Here is a 15,290-nt window from a genome sequence, read left to right as displayed (position 1 = left end):
TATATATATATATATATATATAGCTCCTGATGCATACGTTGTTGAGCAACACTTTGAGGCACAGTTTTCTGTAACTTTCAGTCAGATTTCTGCACCTGTTAACAGGTATGCTAGTTCATTTTGCATGAGCAAGGTACTTTAATTTGTCTCTGACATAAGTTCTTTTTAAAACAAAAATTTTAAATAAATATTTTAGTTTACTAAATTATCATTTAGTGAATTAATATTTATTTTCAATGTTTCGGTTTTGTTTTATTTGAATTACTAGTGTGAACAAAAGAGGTTATTGATTAATAATAGCTTAGATGTGATTATATGTTATTATTCATTTCTTTAATACTGCACCTTAAAGCAAACCAAAGCTCACGCCTCCCTCGCATGAAAATCGCCTGAGTCACTCACAGTTTTTAATCCAAACAATTAAACTGCGTAATTAGGTAGCTACAGTTTCATAGATTCATTTTGCTTTTTTAAATTTTTTTAACTATAATGCAGGGGCCATTTTGATTGACATGAGAGGACACAGATTAGACATGTATGCTGCAGTTTTATTTAGTTGGGATCAGATACATAAACCACAAAATATTCATAAATACTGCTAGATTGTGGAAGTGATGGAGGGCATTCTGGTATTCATTGTGGTCTTAATACCACCTTTGCCCTCCCCTCTTGCTGCTGTAGGTTGTGGGTCCTCTCTTTTCTTCAGTCCACATGCTTTTTGTTGGATTTAACTTAAAGAACCATGACCATGCAATAGGCAGATAGTGTTCCCTATGAAATAGTTTTGTCCTGGTTTGAAAAATTTGTTATCCACTTATTAAAAAGAAATCCAATCTGAGGTTTCACCTTTCCAGAAATTTCCACTGGGAAAATTTTCTTCTGTAGCAAAAACATGGTTTTACATGTCTTTACCACGGGTACTAATAAATGTGGCAATCATTATAATAAAGGGAATGAAATATGAAAGTCCGAAAAAAATTTTTTTTACAGGGTTAAAGGCCAGAACAAGTTCTACTACTTAGATCAGATAAAAAACTACCATAATTGTTTTTTATTGTAGTCCTCTTTATTCCATGACATATAGTATTTCTGTGCAAGTGACGTTATATTTAAGATTTGTTGTCTCAATTTGATTTGTCTCAGTTTAGAACTTATTATAAATGGAGTTAATTTATGCTTGATTGGCTTCCCTTGTTTTTTTCAGGAAAAGGAATGGCTTTGTCTGAATTGTCAAGTGAAACGAGCTGCTGAAGGAGTTAATCCACAAAAAGAGACGTCCTTGGTGAATTTATCTAAAAAGACAACAGCGGCACAACCCGCCTCTCAAAAGACTTCTGCCCCAAGTTCTCCTCAGAAAAAAAAATCAACAGCAGAAGTACAGCAGGGTAAAAAAGAAGACCCGAAAATAAATAAGCAGGCTGGCCAAGGTCCTGGACCGAAAGCACCTCAAACGAACCAGAGAACCAATCCTGAGAAACAAGCAAACCATACCACTCAACCTCCACAACAAACAGAAAAGGCCAAATCACAAGAGTCTGGTGGCCTTTTTGGTTTTGGTAATCCTAAACATCAAGGTGATGCAGCAAAGCCTGCCGAATCAGTGCCTAGTAAAATGTTTGGGTTAGGCACTTCCATCTTCAGCTCTGCTTCAACTTTAATTTCTTCAGCTGTCCAAGAGGATCCCAAAATTAAAACTCCAGTTTCTCCCAAGATGTCCCCTGCAAAGGAATTAAAATCAGCTACAGTCAAAAGGCTAGAACAGGAGAATAAAGGGCAGCAGTTACAACAAGCCACAGGTTCCACATCAGCTCAGCCAAAAACAGATAAGCCTTCCTCAGAACTGCCAAAAAAAGAGTCAGTCTCACCAGTTATTTCCAAGGAATCTGATTCAACGTGTCCCCTCTGCAAAGTGAAACTGAATGTGGGCTCCAAGGATGCTCCAAACTACAGAACCTGCACAGAGTGTAAAAGCATCGTCTGTAACCAATGTGGATTTAATCCCACGCCAAATGTAAAGGAGGTAAGATCAAGAGATTTGAAATCAGTAATAAAATATTTTTGCTAAAATAGTTTTAGCATTACCTCTCTTAGTAATTAGGTGATATTTGAACTACAATGCTTAATGCTGTGTCCGGCCAAAATATATTGACAAGTCTAATTAAGTTTGCTCTTTTTCAGATGAAAGAGTGGTTATGTCTGAATTGTCAGGTGCAGAGAGCACTCGGGGCATCTGAACCTCCAGGAACACCTGTAATGAACCTACGGGCCTCTCCAAACAAATCTCCTGTCTGTCCTGATGCTCTTAAGACAAAAACTATGGTACAACAGAATACAGTTGCAAAAGAGTCCACCCCATCTGGTTCCACTCAGCAGAAATCTGAAAAACCAGCTGAGAAGTCAGCAAATGCTGAAGACAAGAAAAGACCTGAAAGTCAGGAACGTGAAACTCCAGAAGCTGGTCAGAAAAGCCTAGAACAAGACCACAAGAAAGGACAACATAAACCACCAGACCAGACTAGTCAAACTGATAAGAAGAAGGGTATTACATCAACTAAAGAAGAAAATGAAATGCCTTTCAAATCTGGTGCTTCCAAGGCTCAGCCTGATGCTTCAAAACCTGCTGAGTCACTCGGAGGAAAAATGTTCGGCTTTGGTTCTTCCATGTTTAGCACTGCATCCAATTTTATAACAACTGCAGTCCAAGATGAATCAAAAGCAATGGCACCAGTTTCTCCCAAAAGTCCTATTACAAAAGGAACCAAATTAATTAATGGTCAGAAACATGATTCAGAGAAGAAACCGGAACAAGGTCAGCAAACCAAAAGCTCTCCAATGATGCAAGCCAAAGTAGAAAAAGGTCCACCAGAACATGTTAAGGATTCAGTAAATTCAGATAGTCAAAAGGTCAGCCAGTCTACCTGTCCCCTCTGTAAGACTGAACTCAACATTGTTTCCAAGGATCCTCCAAACTACAACAAATGCACAGAGTGCAAGACAACTGTGTGCAACCAGTGTGGATTTACCCCAATGCCAAATGTGTCAGAGGTAATAATAATATAATATCATTAATAATAATAATATTATACCCAGTTGTACAAAAAAACATAGCATGTGTGTTTTTGCTGCAAATCAGATGTTGGATTCAATATAAGTTATCCCTTTCATTATTGTACCTATATATATTGGTATGAGGATAGTTAGCAACACTCGCATGTAGGGAACAACACAATGAATATCAAAATTATTGATATCTTTTGCTATTAATCAATTCTATTTCGCTCAGACAAAACCTACTATTGAGTCAAAAGATTTTTTTAACAAGCATAACTTTCTATGATGTGTTTCAAATTAATCTACAATTCACTTCCTTTAAAGTAGCTGCTATGTATCTCTTTGCTATAAAATACCAATTTTAGAAAATGGAAATGTTACAAATTGATCTAAAGCATGTGTTTTTGAACAATTGTTTTGTTTTTATTAATAAATTTAACAAGAATACTGTAGAGCGCCATTGCTGCCCTTTTCTGTTAACTGCTAAACATTGACTTTATTCTAAATAAGTAAATGAGTTAGAGTTTTAATCAAAACATTAGACATTTTAAGAACCATTGCTTTTCTGTCACCAAGAGTTTCAAATTCAGTTAAATATAGAATACTCTATTTACTTATTGAAGTTTTTATCTATTTTTTTTATTATATATTTAATTATCCATTCATTAGTTTTTTAAAATAATTTTAAGTCATCATGAGATTGAACTTTATATAAAAGAAATACATGAATTTAACTGAAATTTTCTATAAATGAACTTAGATTATAAATATTATATGTTGTCAATTCGCATATATCAGTTTTAATTTGTTACCAGACAACCTAACTTAGAGTTGGACACTTAACTGAGTTTATCTGCCACATTTCATGTGATTTCCCAATTCTTCCTTGGTTATTTTTAATTAAAACTCCATTAACTAATTTATATATTTACAATTCTATTGTATCCATGATACCAGAGGCATGTGTATAAACCAACATTAGTATTAGCCAATAACCAATTTAGCTAAGTCTGGAACTGGACTGAAGTTTATAAATTTGTATTTCAGAAGTAGTCTGGAATATAGTCCTAATCTTGTTTTAAAAGTGTTACTCTAATCCATATTAATTTGTGTTTTCTGCAGGTCAAAGAGTGGTTATGTCTGAATTGTCAGATGCAAAGAGCTCTTGGTGCCTCCGAAGTCATAGGACCTTCCATAAAACCGGGAATAGAAACAAACAAAGGTTCAAAAGAGGAAAGTCTAAATAAAGAAACACCTGACAAAAAGGTGGGAGCCTCAGTGTCGGAGTTATCTCAAAAGAAGGTGAGCTCCACACCTGGTTCTCCTCAGAGGAACATGCATGAGGCTTTAAAACCTGCTTCTAAAGAAAAAGAGGCTAAAACACAGCCAAGCCCAAGCACTGGTCAAAGTGTTCCAAATATGCAAAGTGTAACAAGTACACAGAAACACATTGTAGGGACAAGGAAGTCTGAGCCAAAACACAACGAGGAAAGGCGAGAGGCACAAAAGGAATCAGAAAAAACAGCTGGCTCAACATATCCTGAAAAAGTGACTGAAGCTTCAAAAACAACCGAGTCCTTGGGTGGTAAAATGTTTGGATTTGGCTCATCTATCTTTAGCTCAGCATCAAATCTAATAGCATCTGCTGTTCAGGAAGAATCACGGACTACACCACCTGCTTCTCGTAAAATGTCTGCACCACCTCAAATTTCTGGCAAGTTGTCTGTTTCACCCAAGATTTCACCCAAAACTACACCACCGGTTTCTCCCAAAATGTCCCCAAAAAGAGAGCCAAATGTTCTACCTCAAAAATCAGAGCAGGTAACAAAACCAGAGGAATCCCATCAGAAGAAAGAGGAGAAATCTACATCACAGCCACGTGTAGGAGTAGACCCTTCAAGATGTTCTGATGGAGGTGTATCTACCTGTCCACTGTGCAAGGGGGAGATGAACATTGGCTCAAAGCACCCTCCAAATTACAACACCTGCACTGACTGCAAAACTACAGTCTGCAACCAGTGTGGTTTTAATCCCATGCCTATGGGCGAGGTAAGTACACAGAGACAAACAAAGCCCCTCTTATAAGAAATGAAGTTATTGTTTTAACTGCACTCCTTTTCAGTCTATGAGAATTTTAAAGTTCGTTCTAGAAAAAAAAAAATATGATTTTGTGTTTACTTGCATTTCAGAAAAAAGAATGGCTGTGTCTTACGTGTCAGGTGAAAAGAGCAGTTGGACCCTCTGTACCATCAGGGCCTACTGCTTCAAAGGCCCAAACTTCACCCAGTAAATTTCCCTCACCTATGTCTGCTCAGCTGAAAGACCCCTCCAAACTCACTGCTACTCTCAAGAAGGATGATGTACATAGTGTAGAAAAATGCTCTGAGCCATCTGTACCTGATGGGAAAATTCCTCAAGAAAAATTAAAAGCAGATGAAAATAAACAATCAAATCAGGCAAATCAAACTGAACGCAGGCGGAGTAGCACTACTTCAGGAAAACAAGAGTCAGGGGGCTTTTTTAGTTTTATTGAATCTAAAGTTCAGCCTGACGCAGCAAAGACTGCAGAGTCAGCGAGTGTGAAGATGTTAGGGTTAAGTTCTTCCATTTTTGGCTCTGCTTCTACGTTAATAACCTCAGCTGTGAAAGACCAGCTCAACACAACACCACCAGTTTCTCCAAAGATGTCTCCCTCGAAAGAGAAAAAATCTCCAGCCTCTCCAAAAGTAGACCAGGGGAGAATGTCAGAACAGGAAGGGCAGCCAGAGGATCAACCAAAAACAAATGAGAACAAGCCTTCTACTTCCCAAGAACCTGACCAGAAGAAGAAAGCAGGACCATCCTTGCAGACAAAGACTCTACCACTAGCACAGGACAAAGTGGACATCAGCCAGTCACAGCTTTTAAAGCCTGAAGTAGATTCTCAAGAAAGTATCAAACCAGACCAAGCCACCTGTCCTCTGTGTAAGATCAAACTCAACATAAACTCGAAGGATCCGCCGAATTACGATAACTGCACTCAGTGCAAGAGCAGAGTGTGCAACCAGTGTGGATTTAATTTGATGCCAAACAATACTGGGGTAAGAGAATGAGTAAAACAGTAGAGTTTGTATTATTTTAAAAATATATTTTACAAGATGATTTCCTTGATTTGGTAAAACACATTTCCAATTCCAAACATTACTTTTATTTAACATTTTTCCTTCTGTTTGTAGGTCAAGGAATGGTTGTGTCTCACATGTCAGATGCAGCGAGCACTTGAAGTAACAGATCCTTCTGGAGGAGTTGCTTCTTTCAAACCTCAGACACCAGCAGAACTCCAAACAGGCATCAGCAGTCCAGTTGTGACTGAAAAGAAAGTCTTATCCACACCAAAGTCAACTGAGAGCAAATTGTCTGCACCTGCAGAGTCAGTTATATCTAAGACGGTTGCTAAACAAGTGGTTGATAAAGAGGCCAACCCAGTTTCTTCTGAGAAAACCCCAGTAGAGCAGCAGCAAATATTAACTCCCAGCAAATCACCAAGTCAAAAAAGACAAGCTGAATCTAAGCAGAGCAATGTGACTGCAACGCAAAGAGATTCAGGTGGCTTCTTTGGATTAGGCGGAGGGAAAACTAATGTGAACAAACCAGCAGACTCTGTTTCTGGAAAAATGCTTGGCTTTGGCTCATCCATTTTTAGCTCTGCCTCCACCTTAATAACCTCAGCTGTTCAAGATCAACCTAAGACCACTCCACCAGTATCTCCAAAGTTGTCCCCTGCAAAAGAGATTAAGTCCCCTGCTGCCCAGGAGATAAAGCAACCAGGTACTCAGCAGCCCAAGAAACCCGCTGTGGTGCAGAGCAAAGCCGACAAGGCTCAGTCAGTGGTTTCAAAGGACAAAGAAAGTGATGTCAAACCTGGGACCAGCTGCTTGCTCTGTATGGCTGAATTGAACATGGGGTCAAAAGACCCACCTAACTATAACACCTGCACTGAATGCAAGAACACAGTCTGTAACCAGTGTGGATTTGACCCCATGCCAAATCAGTTAGAGGTAAGAGAGCTTTCTATACTGACCCTGACTGAATTTTTGAAGAACCCTAAAAAATAGAAGTTTCTGCATCATTTAATTTCTACAAGGACCAATAAACCATCACTGAATTGAATTAAATTGAATAGAACTAAATTGTATTGAACGTAATCTGTGACAATTTTTTATGTTATATTGTGTAATAATGCTATATGCATTTCATTCATTTAGTTTTAAATGTATCGAATGTTTTCTTTCTTTGCTATTAATGTAGCATGACTAACTCAAATGTTATTTTCCTGACAGATGAAGGAGTGGTTGTGTCTGACTTGCCAGATGCAAAGAGCTGTGGCAGCAGCTGACTCAGTACAGCCTCCTGTCTTGAAAGCTCCTGCATCACCTGGCAAAATGTCTTCACCTGGCACTCCTAAGAATGATACGAGTAATCAAAAGAAATATAGTATTCCTAAAGAAGATCCCGGAGTTAGTGGAAAAGCAAAAGAAGTGCCACAGCCAGAAAAACACACTGTGAAAACTTCTTCCTCACTGATTTCTAAAAATGAAGCAGCTGAAGCTGCAGTCCCAACAAAAGATGAAAAAAACAGTTCACTCCATGTTGAGGATGTTTTAAAGTTGTCTGTACCTGAAAGTGAAGAGACAGGGCCTGTTAACTCTGATGTCAAACAATCAATGCCTACTCAATCTCCTCTTATTACCACAGATGAGAATACCCCACAATCAAAGGTGGAATTAGAAAGCAAAGAGGATAAATCCAAACTAAAAAAACCATCTGACAAAATTATCAAATCAACAGAGGAAGAACAGCATTTCGAAGCCAAAACACCTCAAAGGAAAGGCTTGGTGGTAGATATGAAACAAGATGAAAAGCAGAAAACACATGATACAAAGATACTAGACCAGGAGCCTGAAGCTACTCCAACAAAACAGAATGAAGATGATAAACGTAATATAGATTTGCCAAAACTAAGAGATTCCCAAGATGCACCCAAAAGGCTTCAAGCTGCTTGTCCACTCTGCAAAGTGGAGCTAAACTTTGACGGCAAAATCCCTTCCAATTACAACACCTGTACAGACTGCCAAACCACTGTTTGCAACAAATGTGGATTTAGTCCAATGCCTACCATTTCTAAGGTAAATGTAAATTTATTCAAGATTTTTGTTTTATATGAATGTGTCAGTTTTTTTTACTTTTTATATGAATCTATTGGTAATCTGTTAAAAACAAGCCAAGGTCTGTCTCCTTACAAAAAATCTATTATTGCTTTTTTTGTGTGTTTACAGGCAAAGGAATGGCTGTGCCTTAACTGTCAAATGCAGAGAGCTCTTGGAGCTTCTGAACCTCCAGGCCTCCCCATGATCAAAACACAACCTTCCCCAATTAAAGAGATCCCAGCCAATATACAGACGAAAGAAACCCAAAGAGTAGGTGTTTCCAAGGAAGAGATTTCTGAGCCAGTGACTCTGAGTAAGGACTTTGCTAACAACATTATTGCCAGAGAAACAGAAATATGTCCTGTTAGTGGAGTAGCAAAAGAGGATCCTTATTCAACTGTTTCAACTGCTGATAAAAGTGATTCCCTGACTGCCACAAAAGCAGATGGTTCAACAACTTTACAAAAGCCATGTTTAGATGAGACAAACGCACTGCCAATTGCAATAAAGCAAGAAACTGAAAAAGTTCCTGTTCCTAAAACTGATGTTTCAACAGATCAGCTGAAAGGAGGCTCATTGTTCCAAAAGCCTCAACAAGCTTCACCTTCAAATGAGTCTGTTTCTTTGCCAGAACAAAATAAGGCGAAGCAACCCCCAACACAAACTCCAAAACCTGAGAGCTCTGCCATCAAGTCTGCACCACCACCGGTTCAGGCTGTAAAAGCAGAGCAAAGTAACTTCTTTGGTTTTGGTGCTCCCAAAACACAGCCTAAAGCAGCAAAACCTGCAGAGTCTGTGACTGGAAAGATGTTTGGCTTTGGTTCATCTTTTTTAAGTTCTGCCTCTAATATGATAACTGCAGCTGTTCATGATGAACCTAAAACTACGCCACCTACTCCTCGTAAGATGTCAACCACAGAGAGAGTCTCTCCAAAGCCTACACCACCAGCCTCTCCTAAAACATTACCTGCAATGCCTGACAAAGGACCTCCTGTGCAGAGGAATGAGGACAAGAAATCAGAAAGACATCAGCAGAATAAAATCCCCCCAGCTGAACAAGTCAAAATGACCAAGTCACCATCAGAAGTCTCTAAAGCTCAAACAAATAAGGAAGATACTTCAGAGTCAGATCAGATAATGTGCCCAATATGTAAGATCAAGCTTAATTTTGACACTAAACACCCTGCAAATTACAACACTTGCACTGAATGCAAGACTACTGTGTGCAAGCAATGTGGATTTGATGCAGTTTCAAATATATCAGAGGTAAGAATCATCTCCAAAAAGTTACACTTATAGTTGTTTGATTTAACGTAACCCCATTATATCTTATTCAAGCAATGGAAATTGATGATTACATTTGGTATTTTGTATTCTTTTGGATTATAATTGTAATAACTCTTGTATTCTCGTGCATGAATTATTTGTTTTCTATCTTAGTCCATGGAAGTTTTATCTTGTATTCTCAATATTGACTGTAGTAAAAATACAATTGTTCTTGTGGTTATGATGACCCCTCTAATGTTCTTTTTCCAAAAACTGTTTATGTTATTTGCTTGTTTCAGGTAAAGGAATGGCTCTGTCTAAACTGCCAGATGCAGAGGGCCCTAAAAGTGTCTGAATCCACTGTATCTCCTGGGGGAAAACAGATAAAGAGCGACACACAGCTTCCTCTTGTGCAGAAGGAGAAACCTACAGTAAATAAGAACAATCAGAGAGAAGTCCTGAAAGCTACAACTCCATTGCAAAATGCTGCTACACCTCAGCAAGATTCTGTGCAAACATTACCGGTGGTTCCAGGTTCCAACCTGCAACAAGATGAGAAACCACCACAACTTAAGAGTCCTCAAAATGCAAAGCAAGAGCAAAAACCAGATATCACAAAACAAGAGGGTGGAAAACTACAACAACAACCTGTAAAGTTGGTCCCGCAGCAAACCAAAATGGCTCCACCAGTTCAGTCTACTAAAAAAGAATCTGGGGGCTTCTTTGGCTTTGGAGCCCCTAAAACAGCAGCTGCAGCAGCAAAATCTGCTGAGTCTGTGGGTGGGAAAATGTTTGGCTTTGGCTCATCTTTTCTAAGTTCTGCATCTACACTGATAACCTCTGCTGTTCAGGATGAACCTAAAACTACACCACCAACTCCAAGGAAAATGTCCACCACAGCAACCACCTCTCCTAAACCTACACCCCCAGTATCTCCAAAGATAACACCTGCCAAAGAGACAAAAATACCTGCTCCCCAGAAATCGGAGCCACCTCAAGAGGACAAGGGTACTACACCACCTCAACAAGACATGCCTTCTGCACCATCTAAACAGGCCAAACCTACTCCAACCTCTCAACAGGATAAGACTACTCCACAATCATCACAAGATAAGCCTGCTATTCCACATCCACAGGCTGAGCCTATTCTTCCTCCACAGAAAGAAAAACCTACCCTTCCACCTCCACAGGTGAAGACTACTCCACCACCTCAACAAGATAAGGACAAGCCTACTAAACAACCATCACAAGAAAAGCCTACTCCACCACCTCAGCAAGATAAGCCTCTGCATGCCAAGCCTAATGCACCTAATGCATCCCAAAAGGATGAGCATATTCCACTCCCATCACAAGAGACGCTTACTCCACCATCTCAGAAGGATAAACCTACTCCAGAACCTTCACAAGAAAAGCATACTCCACCATCTCAACAGGACAGGCCTACCCCACCACCTCCACAAGACAGGCCTATTCTTACCCCACAGCACGTAATACCTACTCCACCACCTCCACAGGCCAAACCTATTCTACCCTTACAGCAAGAAAAGCCTACTCCACCACTTCAACAAGATAAACCCCTGCATGCCAAGCCTAATGCACCATCTCAAAAGGACAAGCATATTCCAATCCCATTAGAAGAGAAGTCTACTCCGTCATATCAGAAGGACAAGCCTACTCCACAACCATCACAAGACAAGTCTACTCCACCATCTCAAAAGGACAAGCCTACCCCACCACCTCCACAAGTCAAGCCTATTCCATCATCTCAAAAGAATGAGCATATTTCACTCACATCACAAGAGAAGCCTATTCTCCCGCCTCAAAAGGATAAGCCTACCCCACCACCATCACAAGAGAAGACTACTCCACCATCTCAAAAGGACAAGCCTACCGCAACACTTCCAATAGTCAAGCCTATTCCATCTTCTCAAAAGGAGGAGCATATTCCACTCCCATCAAAAGAGAAGCCTATTTCACCATCTCAAAAGGACAAGCCTACCCCACCATCATCACAAGATAAGCCTACTCCACCATCTCAAAAGGACAAACCTGCCCCACCACCTCCACAAGACAAGCCTATTCCGCCAACCCAACAGACAAGACCTACCACATTACTGCAAGAAAAAGAAGAAAAGTTTCAACCAATACCTGCAAAGCTGAACAACGTTGTTCCTATACCAGCTGTGTCCACCTGTCCTCTTTGTAAAGCTGCACTTAATGTGGGATCAACAGATACTCCAAATTACAACACCTGCACTGAATGCAAAAGCAGAGTTTGCAATTTCTGTGGATTTAATCCAATGCCTCACACTTCAGAAGTAAGTCCAAGTTTTCTCATTTCTGCATTTTTTCCCATAAATAATGCAAAGATTGGTTATATGAATAACCTTAAATCTTGAATAACAATAGTACTAAATTTTATGGAGAGCTGTTTCTTTAAAAAATATATTAATAAATATTGCTATGAATGGGCAATAAATATTCCATTGAATAAAATGAAATAAATAAATATGTTGAAACAATTTTTAATCCTATTTCATTTAATGAGATTTCAAGATTTTTTTTTATTTATTCAAAGAAGTTTTAAGTTTTTTATTTATTTTTTATATATTTATTTCATAATGGGGTATTATTTTGTGAGACTTTTATTTTGCAAAGCTACTTTACCTTTACATTTTTCCTTTTAAGCTCCTTTTATTTCATGTTCTTATATTCACGCAAATAAAAGTCACTTAAAACATAAAGTAGCTTTACAAAATAAAAGCATCAAAACATAATACTCCATTATGAAATTAATAAATAAATAAATTACATAATTACATAATTAATAAGTGTCTGAATTATAAAAAAATCTTGAAATATAATAAGGTCAATATTATTTAAATATAGATTTGTATTTAATGGGGATAGCTATTTAATTAATGGAATATTTAATGAAATATTTATTGACAATTTATCAATAACAGTATATTTTACTTGAACGCAAAGTTGAGAGTGCAGCTTAAAACAGAGGCATTGTAGATACTTGACATTTTGGACATTTAAGACTTTTCAGCTTAGATTTTGTTATAGATTGACTTTAAACATTATCATTGTTTGATCTAAGGATATTCTATCATAATCTTTGATTGATCTCTTTAAAAGAAAAACATGCTACATAACCCAGTGCATGAGGGTTGTCTTGTGGCTTTTGTTTCTTGACTCAGCAGGTCAGATTTGTTATGCAACTGCATTGTTGACAGACTGGCAGTATGGAAAAAGTATTAAAGGGATGATTGATGGTTGTGCAACAGCATTAGTGAGATGGGATCTGCTGCCACTGGAGACCAGGAGTCAGAGAACTCCAAACCTTTTGAGAGATTTGAGATGGCAAATCTATGTGATATGCCAATAAGAGGGGGTGAAATTGATTAAGACAAAAAACATGATACATTCCATCTGTCCATCCATCATCCATCCATCCATCCATCCTGCATCACTGACTCTGACATTTCTTGTCAGTCTGTTCTGTCTGGTATCAATGGCTTTTAGTGTTTCAGCTGTTATCCCTTATTTGTATGGCAGTTGAAACAACATACATGTATTTGTTTCTACATAGGCAGCCTATGGTTGATGAATGTATGTGTACCCATGTCTACTTGTTATTCTTAGGTAGTTTCAGTTTGTTTGTTTTTTTCAGTGGCATCCTAAATAAGCAAGCTAAAAAGATGTAGTAAATGCATTTGACAGAATATTGACTGACAGATACTGTCTTGGGGATAGGAATAATCTCTGATACACCAAACAACAATATTCTGAGATCAAAGAAGGTACCAGGTATGAATCTCTGCCTAGGGGAGTTTGTAGGAACCCTCCCTATGTGTGTTCTTTCTCCATACCCTTAAACTTCTGCTCACACACACAAAAAAAGAAATAAATAAAAAACAAGTTAAGCCATTTGCTCTGAGTTATCCTTAGATATAAGTGTGTGCTTATGTGGTTATTTATCCAAGTTCTCCTCTGTCTTTTGCTTAATCTCTTCTCAAGATACAATAGGTGTTACTTTCTGTTGAAAATGGATGAGTGGATGCTGTTACTTTATTTGATTTTGTAGAGTAAAATATGATTCACCAGAACACATTCAGCCTTAATAACAGGTTCTTATATAGAAATATTATAGAACTTGCAGATGTGCACATTGCCTTTTGTTTAATTACACCAGAGAATGCAAGAGCCTAAAAATAAAAACTGATCTAGGGAAGGGACCAACATATATTTCTGCTGTGTTTACAGTGCAGATATATCCCTCTAGGCAAAACAGAATTAGCCAGGCCCTGGCAGAGCTGGGCATAAAAAAAAGCTTACTCTCCTTTAGTGGCCTTTATGCTTGTCAGTTTTCTATAGTTACTTTTTGGTGAGCTTTTTTAAACAAGAGTCAGAAATGCACACTTATACAATTTGAAAGGACTTGTAATGTTTGTAAGAGGAGTCTGCCTTAGGCAAGTGCGAGGAGAAATTCTATCCATTTCTCTGTGTTTTCTGTTTTGCTACTGCTGATGCTGTTAAAAGCCTTAGACTGACTGTTATCTGATAAGTAGGGCACACGTGTGTCATGACAGAATCGGCCTGTTTGTGGATGCTGAATTCTGGTATGGTAGCTTTATGGTTGTTCATTTTGCATTGGTTGAAAAGACAGAAAATCTAATGTCTGCTAATATTTTCAAAGATGCAGAAAATGCTGTTGATGAACAAGGTTACAAGTTATGAGGATTAATATATGCAATGGATGTAAATAAGTGCATTCATATTTGAAATTACAGTCTATAACTAAATACCTTACATGGTATATTTTAGTTAAAGAATTATCTAAAGTGATGAAATAACAAGTTTTACTGTGCAGTCATGGGTGAAAAGCTTTGGGTTTAGCTGAAGCTACTGTTTTTACACCTAACAGCAGCTGAACATAGTCTCTTAGGATATTCCTAATCCCTTCAGCAACTGGCAAATTCATGACATAGCTTTGCAGTTTACATTGAACAGCCACTGTAAAATAATGAAAATAGTTATATTCTTTTTCATTTTTGTATTAGATACACATTCAAAAAGGTAGTAAGAAATACAAGCAAGTCCTAAAATGTAGTTTACAACTTCAAAATTGATCCATGGATTTGCATGTTACGAATACTCATGTTGAGAAATGGCAATCCATAAAGCAGGGATCACCAACCTTTTTAAGGCTGAGAGGTACTTCATGTGTGCTGATTCATAGGAAGGGTTACTAATACTGACCTATGAATGGAGGAGTCAGCGTTTACCTTAACTTCATGCATAATAAACATATTTTTATGCTTATATTAATGTATAATTTTCTTCTAGATATTGTCAGTTTGAAATTCCTATAAATGAAGATTAGAATAAAAAAGAAGAGCAACAGAATAAGATAAATTTTCAAATTTAACCCACTTGTGGATTGTGCTGTCTTCAGAAGATGCTGTGGGCACACTATGTAGTCCTTGAGGGCCCCTTGGTGCCTGTGGGCCCCATGTTGGTGATCCCAGCCATAAAAAAAACTTTAAACCAAATTGAAATAGGCATTCTAATTAGAAACTAAAGAAACAAAACCATAAAATCCATTAGTTTCTTTCCTAATCTTCAAAATATTATTGATATATTTTTTATGATTAAAAACCTACATAAAAGTATTGATGTGGCAAACTAATTTTCTATTGAAGAGAATAATGAAAATAATTCTCTAAGAGGAAGCAAAGTTTATGTTTTTTTTATATATATATTACTACATAAGCATTC

The 15,290-nt window shown here is 37.8% G+C and overlaps 1 protein-coding gene across 1 annotated transcript in view; it reads left to right on the top strand.

The window, feature by feature from the left end:
• LOC107099204 (protein piccolo-like) overlaps nt 1-15,290 on the top strand; it is a 79,636-nt gene that overhangs the window by 8,321 nt on the left and 56,025 nt on the right. The window contains exons 4-11 of the mRNA XM_015397252.1: nt 1,205-2,020; nt 2,179-3,045; nt 4,174-5,100; nt 5,241-6,131; nt 6,267-7,088; nt 7,371-8,216; nt 8,367-9,503; nt 9,803-11,821. Of these exons, the coding sequence (XP_015252738.1) occupies nt 1,205-2,020; nt 2,179-3,045; nt 4,174-5,100; nt 5,241-6,131; nt 6,267-7,088; nt 7,371-8,216; nt 8,367-9,503; nt 9,803-11,821 (8,325 nt within the window). The remainder of the gene's footprint in view (nt 1-1,204; nt 2,021-2,178; nt 3,046-4,173; nt 5,101-5,240; nt 6,132-6,266; nt 7,089-7,370; nt 8,217-8,366; nt 9,504-9,802; nt 11,822-15,290) is intronic.

Source organism: Cyprinodon variegatus, unplaced genomic scaffold (genome assembly GCF_000732505.1).
Source record: "Cyprinodon variegatus isolate N-32 unplaced genomic scaffold, C_variegatus-1.0 Scaffold846, whole genome shotgun sequence".
Classification (NCBI taxonomy): domain Eukaryota; kingdom Metazoa; phylum Chordata; class Actinopteri; order Cyprinodontiformes; family Cyprinodontidae; genus Cyprinodon; species Cyprinodon variegatus.
This window is presented reverse-complemented; position numbering and strand designations above follow the sequence as displayed.